Consider the following 14,745-nt stretch of genomic DNA (forward strand, 5'->3'; position numbering starts at 1 on the left):
TCATGCTCTGGTGTGACCAGTTCTGCATTTAGTTGTCGCATCACCAGAATGCGCGCTCAATTTAAAAATCACACTCTTTTCTTGGATACAATATAATATATTTATTTAATTTCAAAAGTTTAATTCGAGTTTTGCCATTTGTCTTGTAATAATCAATTTGTTTTTACGCTAATATCACACAAATAATATATAAAACTAAAATATGAGAAACTTCGCATAATATCAAACCCAAACCGAAAGAAATACATATAAATACCGATTAGTCTGTGGTTAGCTTAAGCCAAACAATAACAAAAAACATTGTAAGCAATTAGCTTAATATAAATACAAATGGTGGTTACGGGAAGGAACACGTCTAAAATTATGCAAATTTAAATAGCATTAAGTAAAAATCAATTAAAGAATGTAATGCACGAATGCGTCGAATAATGACCGATGCTTAAATCTAAAAAAAAGTATTTAAATATAATTAATTATAAATATAATTATATATACGTAGATATATATGAATTGCGCTGGGCTTTAAACTTGTTGTTAGGAATTACAATGAAGCTTGCTAAATATAAGGTTATATTAAGATTGATTATTATTGATTAGATTTGTTATATGTTGAATATGTTTTATAATATTGCTGTGTCCTTCCGAGCAGCAGCCGCTTTGGTATCTGAGGGGGACGGGGAGGACGCGGGACTCTCTTGATGAGGACTAGTTAGTGTATGGCATTTGTCGTTACTGTTGCTAGTTTGCTTAGACCATAACGAAAACAAATAATAAATAAAATAAAACAAGGCTACTATATAAGAGAACTTTAACATAAATCTTATGGCAAGTTGTTGTACAGCTGCGTTTTAGAAACGCGCACTTTACAAAACATACTTTCAATTTGAATACCTAAAATCATCTAAATAAGTCTATTTGAGCGCCAAATTCGTGTTCGAGTCGCACCTGCTTGTGGGGAGCACACGGCTAGAATATTGTTTCTATTATTATCTATATAAATATGTTTTTGATACTTTGTCAAGATTTGAGATTCACAAGCGAGCAAGTTTCTGGCAGTTGTTTGCACAATTTGTCACAGTTTAGTTTTCTAACTTTTTTTAATTCGATTTTTGATTGCGAGTTTCTTGTGTCTTGTATAAAGGAACTAACAAATACTATCCAACCACGTGCAGGCGCGACGGCAAGCGTTGTCATGTGCGACAGGCAGCAGCCCCTAATAAACTGGAGCCGGCTCCTTGTCACCGCAACGAGACTCATAAATTGTTTTCGATTATAATGTCCCGATTGGGGTTAACATAAGAGAATGCAAAAGCTTTACCTAAAACATAACTATTAACTAATTTGGTATGTAAAGTCTTTGTGTCTTTAGCCAGAATCTGATTATGATAAAAATTCCATGGGTTACAGTAACCGGCAAAGCAAACTAACAATAGCAACAACAATAAACTGCCAGTTAACTCACATGGGAAGGATTCCTTGATTTTTATGAACGGGTCACACAATGCGGCTGCTCTGCTGCTCGATTCCTGTTCCTGTTCTTCTTGTTGTCCTCTTGTGTTGTTTATTGTGAGTTGTTGTTGTCGTTGCAGTAGTGTAGATTTTGGCAAGGAAGCATCTAAACGTTGGCTAAGCATGGCTACAACTGGCGCTAAGGCCAGACGGGATCTATGTTGTGGGGATCTATGTTGTGTGGGACTGGGACCGATGCTGGCTTGAACTTTAGTTACACGAATATGCAGCTCTGTGCATAAGTTGTGCCCAAATACATTCTGATCACAGCGACAGGCGCTGCCGTTGCTGCTGCTGCTGCATGGTTCAACTTTAGGTGTCGTTGGTGCGGTAATATTAGGTGGTTGTGGGTTAAGTTGCTTCTTGATAAAATACTTGTGGGGTTTGTTCATCTTTAGTTACGGTAGAATCTGCTTCTTGGGTTTTTTTAACTCAGCGTCTTCGTCACGCTTGACTTCAGTGTAGCGTTCGCCCTTGAGCGACACTATTTTATTATCACGATAGCGCACAAGCTTACGCGGCTCCATTTTGGGAACCACCGGCTTGTACTCCCGCTGAGTGGCATTCTTATCCACATACGAGTATCTAGGAAACAAAACAAATACAATTAGTACCAAGAAAACTGAGAAACAAAATACGATCTACCTGGCTATAATGCGATTCTTTAGCTCATTGTCATCGACGACAACGTTCTTTTTCATGCCAACAGTGTGCGACTTGTCGGTCAAACTCTGATTGGTGTCCTGACGATGCAAGAGAATTTGTGTAGCACTATCGATGTCGCCCTTCGATATGGCAATGCAATGTTTTATCTGTCAAAATTTCAACATTTTCATTGATAAGGGAAGGTAAAAGTTTTATGTAAGGCTACTTATAAAAAAGAAACCGTTAAAATTGAGCAATATTCAAGAATTTATTTCTCGTTTTGTCTTACAGCTTAAGATCGCCTGGACTACTGACTCACCTCGACGTAAGCCGTATCGGGAAACATCTCCTGCAGCACTTCGGCCTCATCCAAAAAGTAATCGCAGTTCGAACTGGAGCTATCAGTGGAGCCTCCATCACTGGTCTCAGACAAGTGCTGGGAGCGCTTGCCGTGGCAGCCACCATTGCCGTTGCCGCTGCTGCTGCTGTTGTTTGAGGATAATTCGTCCTTCTCCGATATGGATGAGTTGCGTGCACGTAGCTTGGACTCTGGTATAATGTTAGACAAGCTCAATTCGCTGTTAAAAAAAAAAGTATTAATGACATACAGAAAATAATACAAATGTAACATGAATTCGAAAATATGTTCTGGCTTACTGGAGCGATAAATTGATTGAGCTATGGTTGTCTTGATTCTTTTCCATATCGGTCAGCTCGTTAGCCAGCTTGTATATCCATTCGCATATAACGCCCTGATCGATGGTCGAGAACTCCTCAAAATAGGCGCCCATCATCTCAACGAAGCCCTCAACATCAAAGCACGGATCCTGCGAGGCCTCCTCCAATATTGATATAATATAGGAAAGGACAATCTCATCCACAACACTGAAGTCGGCACCTGGTATATGTGCGCTGACAAACTGGACAAGACTTCGCTTCACCATCTCGTGTTGCTTTTCCAAATTGGTCATGATTGCACTACTATTTCTATTACTGGCTAAATTTGATTTGTTTGGTTTTTCTCGTTTGTTCGGCGAATTTCGTTTAGCTGGTTTGCCTATTATTTCTGTAAAGCAGATATATAGATATTGTATATGTATGTATCTTTGTGCGTGTGCATGTGTAGGGAAGTCGACACCCGACGTTGTTATATTTATTGCAAACTGTGTCGGTTAGTTCATTGAGTCTAAAACATTTTTATATTGGTGCAACTTTAAAACAAACTTGAAATGAGAATTCGTTTTAAATAGCGTACTTTTTGATGGCTGCGCCTTTCTTTTGCTGCTGCTGCTGCTGCTTCTTCTTCTTTTCAATCAATAATACTTTTGCATCGCAATTGTGACGAGTATTATCGTTATCGAGAGAAAAATACTGCATACATTAACTATCGATATAATACCACATTCGCGTGCACAATTTGAATGACAATAGAATACAATTAATTAAGCTATAAATGTTATACAAGTAAACAATGTTATTATATTCATGATTTATTTAATAACGTATTTTTGTGTTGAGAAATGTTTGATATAAAACGTTTGATAATAAAGATTTGTTTTATAATGTGGTTGTCATATTACTGAGAGTATTATGATCTTTTCTATTTAAGTAATAGTCGGCTAAATTTTATATTTAATTGTATATATTTTATTAAATATTCTGTAATGTATTATAAAACACTATGAATATGTGGGCAAGAAAATTTATAACATTTAATTATTAGTTAAAATGTATACATATAATATGAAATTGAAATGACTTTACACAAACTCACTACTTATCCGAGAAATTCTCTGGAATGATTGTAATCAGTGAATCTCTCCTATGCCGCCACCGTTTATTCAATTCAGCAACTATCGATATTTGCGATGTATATTGTTAGAGGATAGTTGAATAGCGCACTGATTTTAATTTATTATTTTACAGCACTATAAATAAGTAATTGCAATTCAAATGTATATAAATGGGCAGTTGGAATATTATGCACCTGCCTAATAGAGTTACGTAAATAAAATACCTATTACAGGATGTCTCAGAAATTAACTGTTTTTGCAGTACCCATCAGTGTAATGCAAAGGCTGAGTTTATACATGCATATATATAGATAGACGAAACCAGGTCAAAGTTTTGACAAAGTCAAGATATCGTTCTGAGCCACATTTATCGCGGCCAAGGGGCTGCTGAACTGGTCGCGTTTGCCTCAGTATTAGTATTAGCTGGTAGCGGTAAACTTCATTTTATTGAACGATGATAGTATTTATATTATATTGAAGTTCAAGGTTACAATCGCTGCCGAACAAAAGAGAATCGATCGAGAGAAGCACTAATTAGTAATCACACGAAACGCATGATAATGATAAAGCATACTAAATATATGTAAATGCAAATTGGTTTTGAAACATGTATTTTTTAACATAAGACCCGGAAGCACGCTTACTGTCGCTATTTCACTCGCAAGACAGTTGAATTACCTATATGGATTGGAGTAAATATTAGCCCATGTAGTTAACAGTTGGATTTTTGGGAAAGCTCTGACCGATCTGACTGATGAGCTATTTTTCCCATAAGCGAAATGTGTTAACACGTTTCGAATTTTTGCGTAATTTCTCGTTACATACCTCAATGGAGTGGAGCCAGCCGCATGTCATAAGAGCTGCCTTTTTAGTTCGTGCACTGTTTTTTATTTTTTTATTTTGTACAATTTGTTTTGCCGTGACAATGATAATAAATCAATTAGTTGGAAGCTTTTTTTTATGCTTCTAAGGGTTTTACAGTACAAAAGTTTTTATTTTGTTCAATTGTTATACTAGTTCCCTAAATAAGAAGAGTATATTGGTTTTATGCAGCGAGTGAGCTGACATTTGGAATATATATCAAATATATAAGGTCGGTATAAATAATCTTTTAATTTCCTTCCATTTAGAAATGATTGGAATAAATATAGTGCTGTTCACTAGGGCCAGGGAAATAATCTTACTCACTTGAAAGGTGGAAATCCCCACATTTTTAGTTGCGTCATTGTTGACCTCTCCTTACACATTTCATGGTTCTTCAATGGAGGGCGTCACATCCTCAAATATACTCACTTTTCAAAGTGTTTTTGGAGCCATACCCGATTGTAATGATTTTTTTTTTTTTTTTGTAATTTAACGAGGGTTTTGGAATTACCGCGCGATATCTTGAGATACAGCGCGTGACTTCTAGCGAGGTGAATAAACTTTTTGAAAAGAAATAACCAATTCAATTTTTCGCAATACAAAAATAACAGTTTTGCTTTCTTTTGGCCCGTTTAGCAGACGCAATAATTGTTTCAAACTTGACCTTACCACCAAAAATAAAATTAAAACAAGTGCCAAAAATAAAAATGTCTTAAGCCGCAACTGAAATCAGCAATTAACGCGACTTCGATTTGCACCAAGCCGAACAATACAGAAACAAGTAATGGATTGACCAAGACCAAGCCGAAACCAAATCACGGGCCTGAGTGTCGATGTTTATGTGTGTGTGACAGTGTGTGTGTATGGGCCTGGGCCTGGCTCCGCGTTCTGGCCGCTGCCGACGCCAGCGGCGCGGCTTCGTCGACGACGTCAACGCTTCGGTTCAGCCGGCGGATGAACGCGCAATTTTTGTTTATTTATACAGCCGAGCGTGTAGAACTCCGTATTAGTGTCTTCTTGGCGTTCGCCGTTGACGGGTTTCTCGTATCCTCAGCTAACCCAGTGTGAGTGTCTGTCAGCAGTTCAGTGCTTCGTGCTGCATAACGTGTATGTGTGTGTGAGCGAGTGAGTGAGTGTGCTTGTGTGTTGTAACTGTGTGCAACGGGATCATCCATAATAAAGTACAAATCAGGTACGGAAGTGAATCGATCGATCATTATCGATCGATAATGGGTCAACAGTGTGAAAGTGAAGTCTATCGATAACAAACGCACACAAATTGGTTACGGACTGGACTGGACTGTCGCTGGCTGTAACTGCCTGTCAAATGTGACAGTCAAGCCAACTCGAATTGTTGCACATTTTGTGTTGGTGATGTTTGCACCGACTTGGCGCAACGCAACGCTCATTTTAGCACAGCATTAGCTCAGCTAGTCAGGCTGCCTTGACTAATTTTCGTTAGTTGCAATTTTGTTGCTCTTTGCTAATGTTTCTTTATTGGTGCCTGGCACTAGCTGTCTGATATTTCTAGTTGACCTTAACCCAATGCAATGCACATAGATTAAGTGCTGAAAACTTGTCTGAGGAGCTGCTGAGGCTGTTGCTGCTGCAGTTGCTGCAATTTTGCCAGCCAGCCAAGGCCAAGACTGACAACTTTGAGGCGGCCAAAACTAAACGCTTTGAACTTGTAATCAATAAATGGCGATTACATTGCCAGCTGCATCAAGATCAATTCTAATATCGAAACACCGCCTCCACTCGCCCCTCCTACCGTCTCCAGCAATTTTCAATTTACAAAATGGAGCGCTGCCAAGTCAGCAAGACTTGGGCAACCGAAAGAGACCCGAACTGTCAAAACCCAATTAACGTTGCAAATATTTACCAAGTAATTAAACGAGCGCCTCTTTGGCTAAGACCTGGTCTCTCAGTTGCCCAAGAGTCGTTTCACGTCTAGGCGCAGTCGCTAGGCGCTCAAATCAATTCAAGGGCTAAAGTCAGCTCGAAAACATATACTAAGCAACTTATATAAGTTTGAGCCTCGACTAATTGATTGACCCCCCTTATGTCAAGCAAAAAAGTAACAAACAGTTATGTACTGGGTGCTTATAGCAATACTGACTAATACAACAATAAGGAAATCTATTAAAGCCAAGTCGAAAGAATAAAGAAAAACAAAAACAAACGAAAACAAAACACATTAAGAGAGCTCATAATACTTTTGACCAAAGTCGAATTTAATGTGCAATTTATTATATCTATATCTATCTTTTTTTTTGGTTTACTAATGCATAAATTAAATATATATATTCCATATGTATATGAATATGAATGTATTGTATGCATAAAATTCTTGTGTACATACAAACATATTATATAATCGTTACATTTTTGACATTTTTGCTACCGACCTTTCACATAGGAAAGCTCTTCTCCTTCTATCATTCTGTTTCTGTTGCTTTCATAGCTGAATATTAAATTTGACTAAACAATTTGCTGGAACTATATATAAAAAAAAATACTTTAATAAATATGGATAGTTGTAAAAAACTTAGATAAAATAGATAGATTGATTAATAGATGGGATAGTTCGACTTTTTATTTTAAAATATAAACAAAATATATATTTATATATACATATATATATATATATATATATATATATATATATATATATATATATATATATATATATATATATATATATATATATATATATATATATATATTTTTTTTTTTTATACTTCATTATTTCACATTTTGTAAATACAAACATTTTCTTTTGGTTTTATTAAATTTCAAATAACATTTTCAACTTTCCTAATCTTTCCAATCTATTTATCTTTCAGTTTTCCTTCCAAGCGATCGTACAGTAAAATACTATTTTTTATTTTCGAAAAAAAAAAATTTGTTTTTTTTGCTGTATTTTGTCTTGACACTAAGTTTTTTCGAAACAATTTGATTGGCATATAGATGGCTCACAAATTCAGCAAACCTCAACTCAGTAAGCATATATATATACAAATATCGTCTGACTATATATGACCAATAGGTCATATTTGTCCAATTCCATCGTGTTACACCATCGATAATGGGGGAAAAATCTGGTGTTATATAGAAAATGGCAGAGCACAAAGTCACTTCTAAGTACGGACAATTGTTTGCTTTGCCTTTAGCATATACAGGTAGATGCGTGTGAAAATCACGTTACAATGTATGCACACACTAAACATCCGTGCCGGAGCTTCGATCCGATGCTTTTCGGTGGTACTTTGGGTGTGAGCTTGGGGTCACACGCCACTTGGCTGTGTTTGTGTGAAAAACAAAGTGGGGAAAATTATAAAAAAATAAAGATAAAAAATTTCTATACATATATATGTGTGTGTGTGCATTTGTCGCCCATTGGCTTGTAATTATTTGCCCAGTGCAATTATCTAAGTGCAACAAGCGAGTTGCAGCAGATGCAGCTGCACTAAAAATCATTAATTGCGTCGTGTGAAGAAACAACAAAGTTACAACAAAAAACAACAAAAGAATATTCTAGACGAATGTACATATAACTAGATATATAGATATATTTCTGTGGGCGTGCTTGTGTATGTGAAGTGTATAAGAAGTAGAACCTGAATAACTGGGCTAACTTCACTTGCCATCAGTTTTTAGTGTGCTTAATTTATTTTCGGTGTTTTTATCCATTGGTAGTCTTCTTGTTCAGAATCTTAGAAGGTCTCTAAGTCGAGCTCTGTGCAGCTATCTAAGCTTCTACATCCCAACTGCTTATATATAGCATACATGGTTGTTCGCTACATAGATCGATCAATTTCAGAATACCACGATAAACATCGTTATCAAAAATAACAGGTATTTATAGCAAAAGTAACTTTGTATACAAAAGCCGCAAACTTTTGTTGCGTAGGGTATCTCCTAGTCAGACATGAACCATTTTTGACTGAGTAATTTACCCGCATTATTTAGATGTCGAGAATTTGGAGTAGCTCGAGTCTGGACATGACAGCACAGCTGCTCATGTTATTTAAAACAATTCCGACAATAAAAATATATACATATAATATAATATATATTTGATTTTTTAGAAAAGCAACAATAGTGGGAGACTTATACACGCTGTTAAAGGCTACAACAATAATCGCATAAAATCAATTATGCATACAAAATAATTTTGCGTCATTATGCTATTTATATAGATATAAATTGATTTAGACGTCTATTGCTTTTATTTTTTTACTTTTTTTTTATATTAAAATTTTGATTTATTTACATAGAATTTATTAGCTTCTCGCAATGTTAATCCCTCTAATTAATTTCTCGTAAATTAGCCGGTAGACAGAGATACTTAGAACGGGGACAGAGGCCTTTGAGTTTCACCAACTGCATTATGTGGGGGGCGCGATCCCAAAACCGGGCAAAAGCAAGGGCAAGGGCAAGGGCAAGTGCAAGTGCAAGTGCAGTGCCAACTATCTGTCTAGCTGTCTCACTGACTGACAGACTATCCGTCCGCTTGGCCGTCTGTCCCACGTTTAGCGTCACATTTTTGGTCGTGATAATGCCGCAGAGCTCATTTTCCTGTCTCCAGTGTCAATCTGTTAGCTGTTTTGCTGACGCTAGCAGCACTGCCCGGCCACGGCCTGAATACAAATTAGCTGGCCCAAGATGTGTGAGCGAGCGAACGTCAGCAAGGGGTACGCTTCGGTGATCCAGGCACAAGCCCATAACTGGGCTCCAAGTCCCCTCTGGCATTAGGCTGTGCAAATGTGGCACAGTCGTTGGCATTGCGGCGTTCGTGTCAGATCTGTGTGCGATAGAGTCATCAGATGTCCACGGTCGACAACAGTTCAGGTACAATTCTCATCGGTTCTGGCCAGCTCTTTGGCTACTGTTACAGATTCATTGCAAGATATCGAGCATACGCCGTGTGTGCCGCGTGTCAGCCATAACTAATTCGTAATTAGAGCCCGGAAGGCTGTATATAGAACGAAAAAATAATAAATAATACATTAATTTAAATAGAAATTATCAATAAATAATACAACATCAAATTAATTTCAATTCAAATCGAAATACTATGCCAGAAACTGGAAATTTTCAAGAACTTGCACAAAGTAATAAAATATCAAATCGAAATAAAATTGTGGATTATGGAATGGCCCTTTGGCAAGGTCATGAACCGGAAGTGCTCTCGCCACTAGATCTCTCAATGCATATATTAATTCAACGAAATATCCAAAAACAAGTTGCCCAACAGCCAAACGAGCGCCGCAATTGAAAATTAATATCTCAATCATACGGCAGGCACATTCAATCTGACATACAGACAAAAACAGACTGAACAGAAGACATGGGTGCTCAATGTTGTTCCGCATGCAATTTAAATAACAAAAAGGAATAGATTGGGTATATGACTAACATGCGTCTATATATGTATTTGTGATATAAAAGTATATGAAATATTTAAATGGGCGATCGAGAAGCGGGTTAGGCAAGCAGCACAAGTTGCTATGTACATAAGTGCTTAGAACATTGCGAGTGTGTGTGTGTGTGTGTGTGTGTTAGTGTTAGTGTTAGTGTGTGTTTGTGTTTGTGTGAGGCTGCGCCATCTTGAATACTAAAAGCTCACATATGTGTAGCTCTACACTTGGCATCTGCAAGATGAATGCCAAAGTTATACGACTTTAGTGCCAAGGCGAAAAATTCAAATCTAGCCTTGTAGAATGCCACATACAAACACACATGCACTCACACACACACACACACACACAGATATAGCTCAACTTGATCAGGTCTTTAAGCCACAGTAACTTGCGGTCGCAGAACCACTAAAGCCAAAACCCCATCATCAGAAGCCAAGCATTTTAATTATGTGAATTGTCTTATTGATGTTTTTATATTTTATTTTTTAAGTTTATCAATTTTTTTTTCTCCGTGCATGTATATACATGTATATGTATGTATTTGTTTCGTGTTGTAGCTGCTGCTGTTGCACCGACTTGACATTGATTGAATTGAGATATTATTTTGTGTTTGTTGCCCGCTGGCTGCAGCCTCTGTGTGGCAGCTGCTGTCGTCATTTAGCTGGCCGCACGATTTTGGGGCTGACGACGCCCCATTGTCTCGCCCCCTCTGCCGGCTGCTCAGCCGGCTGCGTCGCCGTTTAGCATTTTCTTTTTCATTAAGTAAAATATTTGCGTGCTAGCTGCATTCCTATGCCGCGCACGCTCACCTGGCGAGCATAATCAAGCACCGGGCTCCAGCAACAGCTCCAACTCGATGCGGCTCGTCTATCTATCGAACGCTGTCTTTGTCTCCATCTCTGTCGCTGTCGCTGTCGCTGTCTCCGTCTCGGTCTCGATTCGAGCCGGACGTGCGCAGCCTGTCTAAGCAGCGCTCAGCTTAGAATATTTCATTCAATAATTTGGCAACGCGCGATTCGGACGTCAGCGGTCAAATCGCAAAAAAAAAATAAAAATAAAATAAAATTATATCCGATCGAACGAAAGTTTTTAAATGTCTTGCAAATCTTTTTCATTGCAGTCATCTAGCTGAATAAAAAAAATATAAATAAAAAACATATCAATATGACGACCTATATGAAAATATTCGAGGAACGCATCTCCGGCCTGGCCAAGGGTGTGGGTGAGTATCCATCGAGGCTCGTGGCTCGAAGAACAATTTCTAATTCGAAAACCCCCGCTTAGATGAAACTGTGGACAGCTGGTTTCTGATGAGCTCACCAGCGCCCGTTGTTGCTGTGGTGCTCGTCTATCTGGCATTCGTGCTCAAAATCGGTCCGGAATACATGAAGAATCGTAAGCCCATGGATCTGAAGCGCATTATGGTATTCTACAATGCCTTTCAGGTCTGCTACTCCATATGGATGTGTCGTACGGTAAGCACACGTGGCGTATACTTAACGCGATTGAATACAAATCTTTGCATATGATAATAATGATAATGGTGATGATCATGATGATGATGATGATGATGATTTGTTATATCTGTATTGCAGTCGTTCAAGGAGAGCAATGTCATGGCATCGATATTGTCAAAGAAATGCGAAATCCATCGCACACGCGAACAAAACTTGGCTCTGTACTCGGGCGCCTGGTTCTATTTCTTCTCGAAGATCATCGATCTGCTGGACACCACGTTCTTTGTGCTGCGCAAGAAGAACAATCAGGTCTCGTTCCTGCATGTCTATCATCATACGATCACCGTGCTATTCTCATGGGGCTATCTGAAGTACGCGCCCGGCGAACAGGGCGTCATCATCGGCATCCTCAACTCGGGCGTGCATATCATTATGTACTTCTACTACATGGTCGCCGCTATGGGACCCCAGTACCAGAAGTATCTGTGGTGGAAGAAGTACATGACCACCATTCAGCTGATTCAGTTTGTGCTCATCCTTGGCTACATGCTCACCGTTGGCGCCAAGGGCTGCAACATGCCCAAGACGCTGACCTTCTTCTTTGTGGGCAACACGATCATCTTCCTCTATCTGTTTGGCAACTTCTATCGCAAGACCTACCAGAAGAACAAGACCGTCGATGCCAACGGCAATGCCATGCACAGTGGCGGCAGGAGCATGAATCTGGCTCAGTCGGCTCTGAGGGCTGCCGGCGGCATGGGCTGCATGCCAATGCAGACCAAGAACAACAACAACAACAACAACAACGTCGACTATAAGCCCTATATCGATCTGAACAATAACAGCGTGAAGCCCCTGAAGATGGAATGAGCGGTTAGGCTAAGTGCGGGGCTAGCTTTGGTAGGGTTGCTTTGTCTGTAGTTTAATCGTACGTGTTTTTTTAGATCGGGTCTTAAGTCTAGTGTTAAACGTTTATCCATAACCCTTAACTGTACATGAACAACTGAATCTGAATGAGCTTCTTAAATGTAGTTGATGCCAAACAGCAGAAGATTTCATCCAAATACCTAGGCGTGTAAGTGTGTGTGAGTGGCCGAGTGGGTGTGTGAGTGAGAAGGTGCGAGTGTGCGTGTGTCTGCCTGTCTGTGTATATTGCCCTAAGTATTGAAATGTAAACAGCTAATTGTTAATAATTATCGAAAATTTATTTGTTTCCAATTACGTCAATGCTGAACAAAATAAAACAAATATATTTTAACTCATTTTTAGAAAACCCTTTGACTTTTAAAAAAATATATTACTCAAAGATTGGACAGGCTATATTAGCTGAGTGACATATTTATTAACAATTTAAAATGGAAATGGAGAAGTTAGTTAGTATAAAAGTTTTCTATACTCCGTACCTAAAGAGCGAATGGGGTATATTAGATGAATGACACGTTTTTTGGATATGAAAATATGAGCTTGTTTGTACATAGAATCGTTTATAAGTTAAGTTAAGTTAAATTTTCTATTCTTTGTACTCAAAGAACGAAATGGGTATATTGGCTGAGTATGTTTGGAAATGAATATATATATTCGTGTACATATCGAGCATTATAAGTGATCGATATTTCTGATAATTCTGATATCGATACATCAAATATCGATATATATTAATCGGTATATGAATTATTATCTAGTCTTCTTCATATAACTGTCTCATCTCTTTTTTATATATATATATTTTTTGTTCGAATGTGTTCTTGGCTAGTTTGACCTTCGAGTTCTTTCTAACCACCTGACAAACCTGTTGGTCTTCGATATATTTATGACAGCCGCAGGGTACCCCCAAGCCCCTGAAATTCGAAGCCAACTCTGAAATGAGCTCGTGTCAAGCTAAATATCAAATTTATGCAGATCCCAGCAGCTGAATTTCTTTTATTGCAATGATTAATACCCGCACCGAAGACGAAGACAGCGCCTTCGGCTTGAACTTGACTCGCGTGCCTTTTGGTTATGCAATTGTTTTTTATTTCTATTTTGTTTTGTTCTTTATCCAACATAAAAACAGGTTCATTCGGCGAGACATTATGGCGACTCGCAAGAAACACATAATCAACGCAAATTATAAATTCTAATTTCAACTAATTTTTCAGTTTTTTTATTTTGCTACCAGTTAGCCACACCAGTGCAAAGGGCATATATGTTTTATTGTTGCTATCCTCAGCCATATGGATGATGCATAGATAGTTTCTTATTAAAATAGCAAATTCACCCATACATATTTCTATACAGTCGAGTATAGCTACTACAACTACATGAAGACAAGTTTATCCAGAATTTTAAAGATGTGCTCCCTGGCCATGCCTTGGCCGTATAACATTCCATTAATCACTGAATATGCAAATCATCTGAAAATGTCTTTCGAAGATTATGTGCAAAGCAAGCCAGCCGCAAATTCACCAACTCTATCTGTCGCGTTGGTAATCTTTATATATAGACTGTCAATGTATTATTAGACTCTCATTTGTAAGTCAAATACAATCTAATTAAACAGACTCGCGAAATGTAAATTTGAAATATTTTACGAAATTTCAGAACTGCCTTCATTGTGTTGAGATGTGAACCTTAAAATATTTTGATATGTGAAGCATATTGCATAATATGTGTGAGCTCAAGGCCGGAACTTACTATGAATATGTGGTTTGATTTTTTTGGGAATTTCCGAAGAGCTGCAGACTGGGATTTACCCTAGTTGCGACCTTGAGTTCTATCGAATTCCCCAATTCGCTGCAATAAATTCGCCAGCTTTATGTGGCATATATACTAACTAAATTTAGTTTATACTAACCCAAGCTTAAAGGTCGTTAGGTCAAGTGTATCTAGCGCATTTCCAGAAAAAAGATTTTCCCTTGCATACTTTGAGGCGCCATTGAAAATGCTCTGCGGAAAATGAAGTGTGAAAATTTGCGGGCAGAAATCGAAGTTTGTTTATTCTCTGCTTCACAATACAAAGCAATATATGCATAAAAGAATCTAATCTAGATGTATAATTCAATCAACTTGAGT

General features: G+C 38.0%; 2 protein-coding genes and 1 long non-coding RNA gene across 7 annotated transcripts; 2 read left to right on the top strand and 1 right to left on the bottom strand.

The window, feature by feature from the left end:
• Nucleotides 1-76: 76 nt before the first annotated feature.
• Nucleotides 77-3,514, bottom strand: LOC6572907 (CUE domain-containing protein 2). Its single transcript, XM_001998976.4, has 5 exons — nt 3,410-3,514; nt 2,812-3,220; nt 2,474-2,732; nt 2,155-2,321; nt 77-2,094 (listed from the first exon to the last, which is right to left on the bottom strand). The coding sequence occupies exons 2-5, from the start codon at nt 3,123-3,125 to the stop codon at nt 1,908-1,910; spliced, it is 927 nt and encodes a 308-aa protein (XP_001999012.1). The 5' UTR covers nt 3,126-3,220; nt 3,410-3,514; the 3' UTR covers nt 77-1,907.
• LOC122756765 lies at nt 2,288-2,827 on the top strand. The gene is made up of 2 exons (XR_006356614.1): nt 2,288-2,370; nt 2,446-2,827. It is a non-coding gene; the product is annotated as an uncharacterized LOC122756765 (long non-coding RNA).
• Nucleotides 3,515-5,832: 2,318 nt separating the features above from the next.
• LOC6572906 (elongation of very long chain fatty acids protein 7) lies at nt 5,833-12,952 on the top strand. Of its 5 annotated transcripts, none has more exons than XM_032729901.2 (4): nt 5,833-6,003; nt 11,358-11,459; nt 11,522-11,712; nt 11,833-12,952. In XM_032729901.2, exons 2-4 carry the CDS (start codon nt 11,402-11,404, stop codon nt 12,562-12,564), a joined length of 981 nt encoding a protein of 326 aa, XP_032585792.1. In that variant the 5' UTR covers nt 5,833-6,003; nt 11,358-11,401; the 3' UTR covers nt 12,565-12,952. The 5 variants fall into 5 exon arrangements, with proteins under 5 accessions (XP_032585792.1, XP_032585793.1, XP_043863293.1 ...); XM_032729902.1 differs by having other exon boundaries at nt 5,844-5,875; XM_044007358.1 differs by lacking the exon at nt 5,833-6,003 and adding an exon at nt 7,674-7,812.
• The last annotated feature ends 1,793 nt before the right edge of the window (nt 12,953-14,745 follow it).

Source organism: Drosophila mojavensis, unplaced genomic scaffold, assembly GCF_018153725.1.
Source record: "Drosophila mojavensis isolate 15081-1352.22 unplaced genomic scaffold, ASM1815372v1 contig_16, whole genome shotgun sequence".
Taxonomy (NCBI): domain Eukaryota; kingdom Metazoa; phylum Arthropoda; class Insecta; order Diptera; family Drosophilidae; genus Drosophila; species Drosophila mojavensis.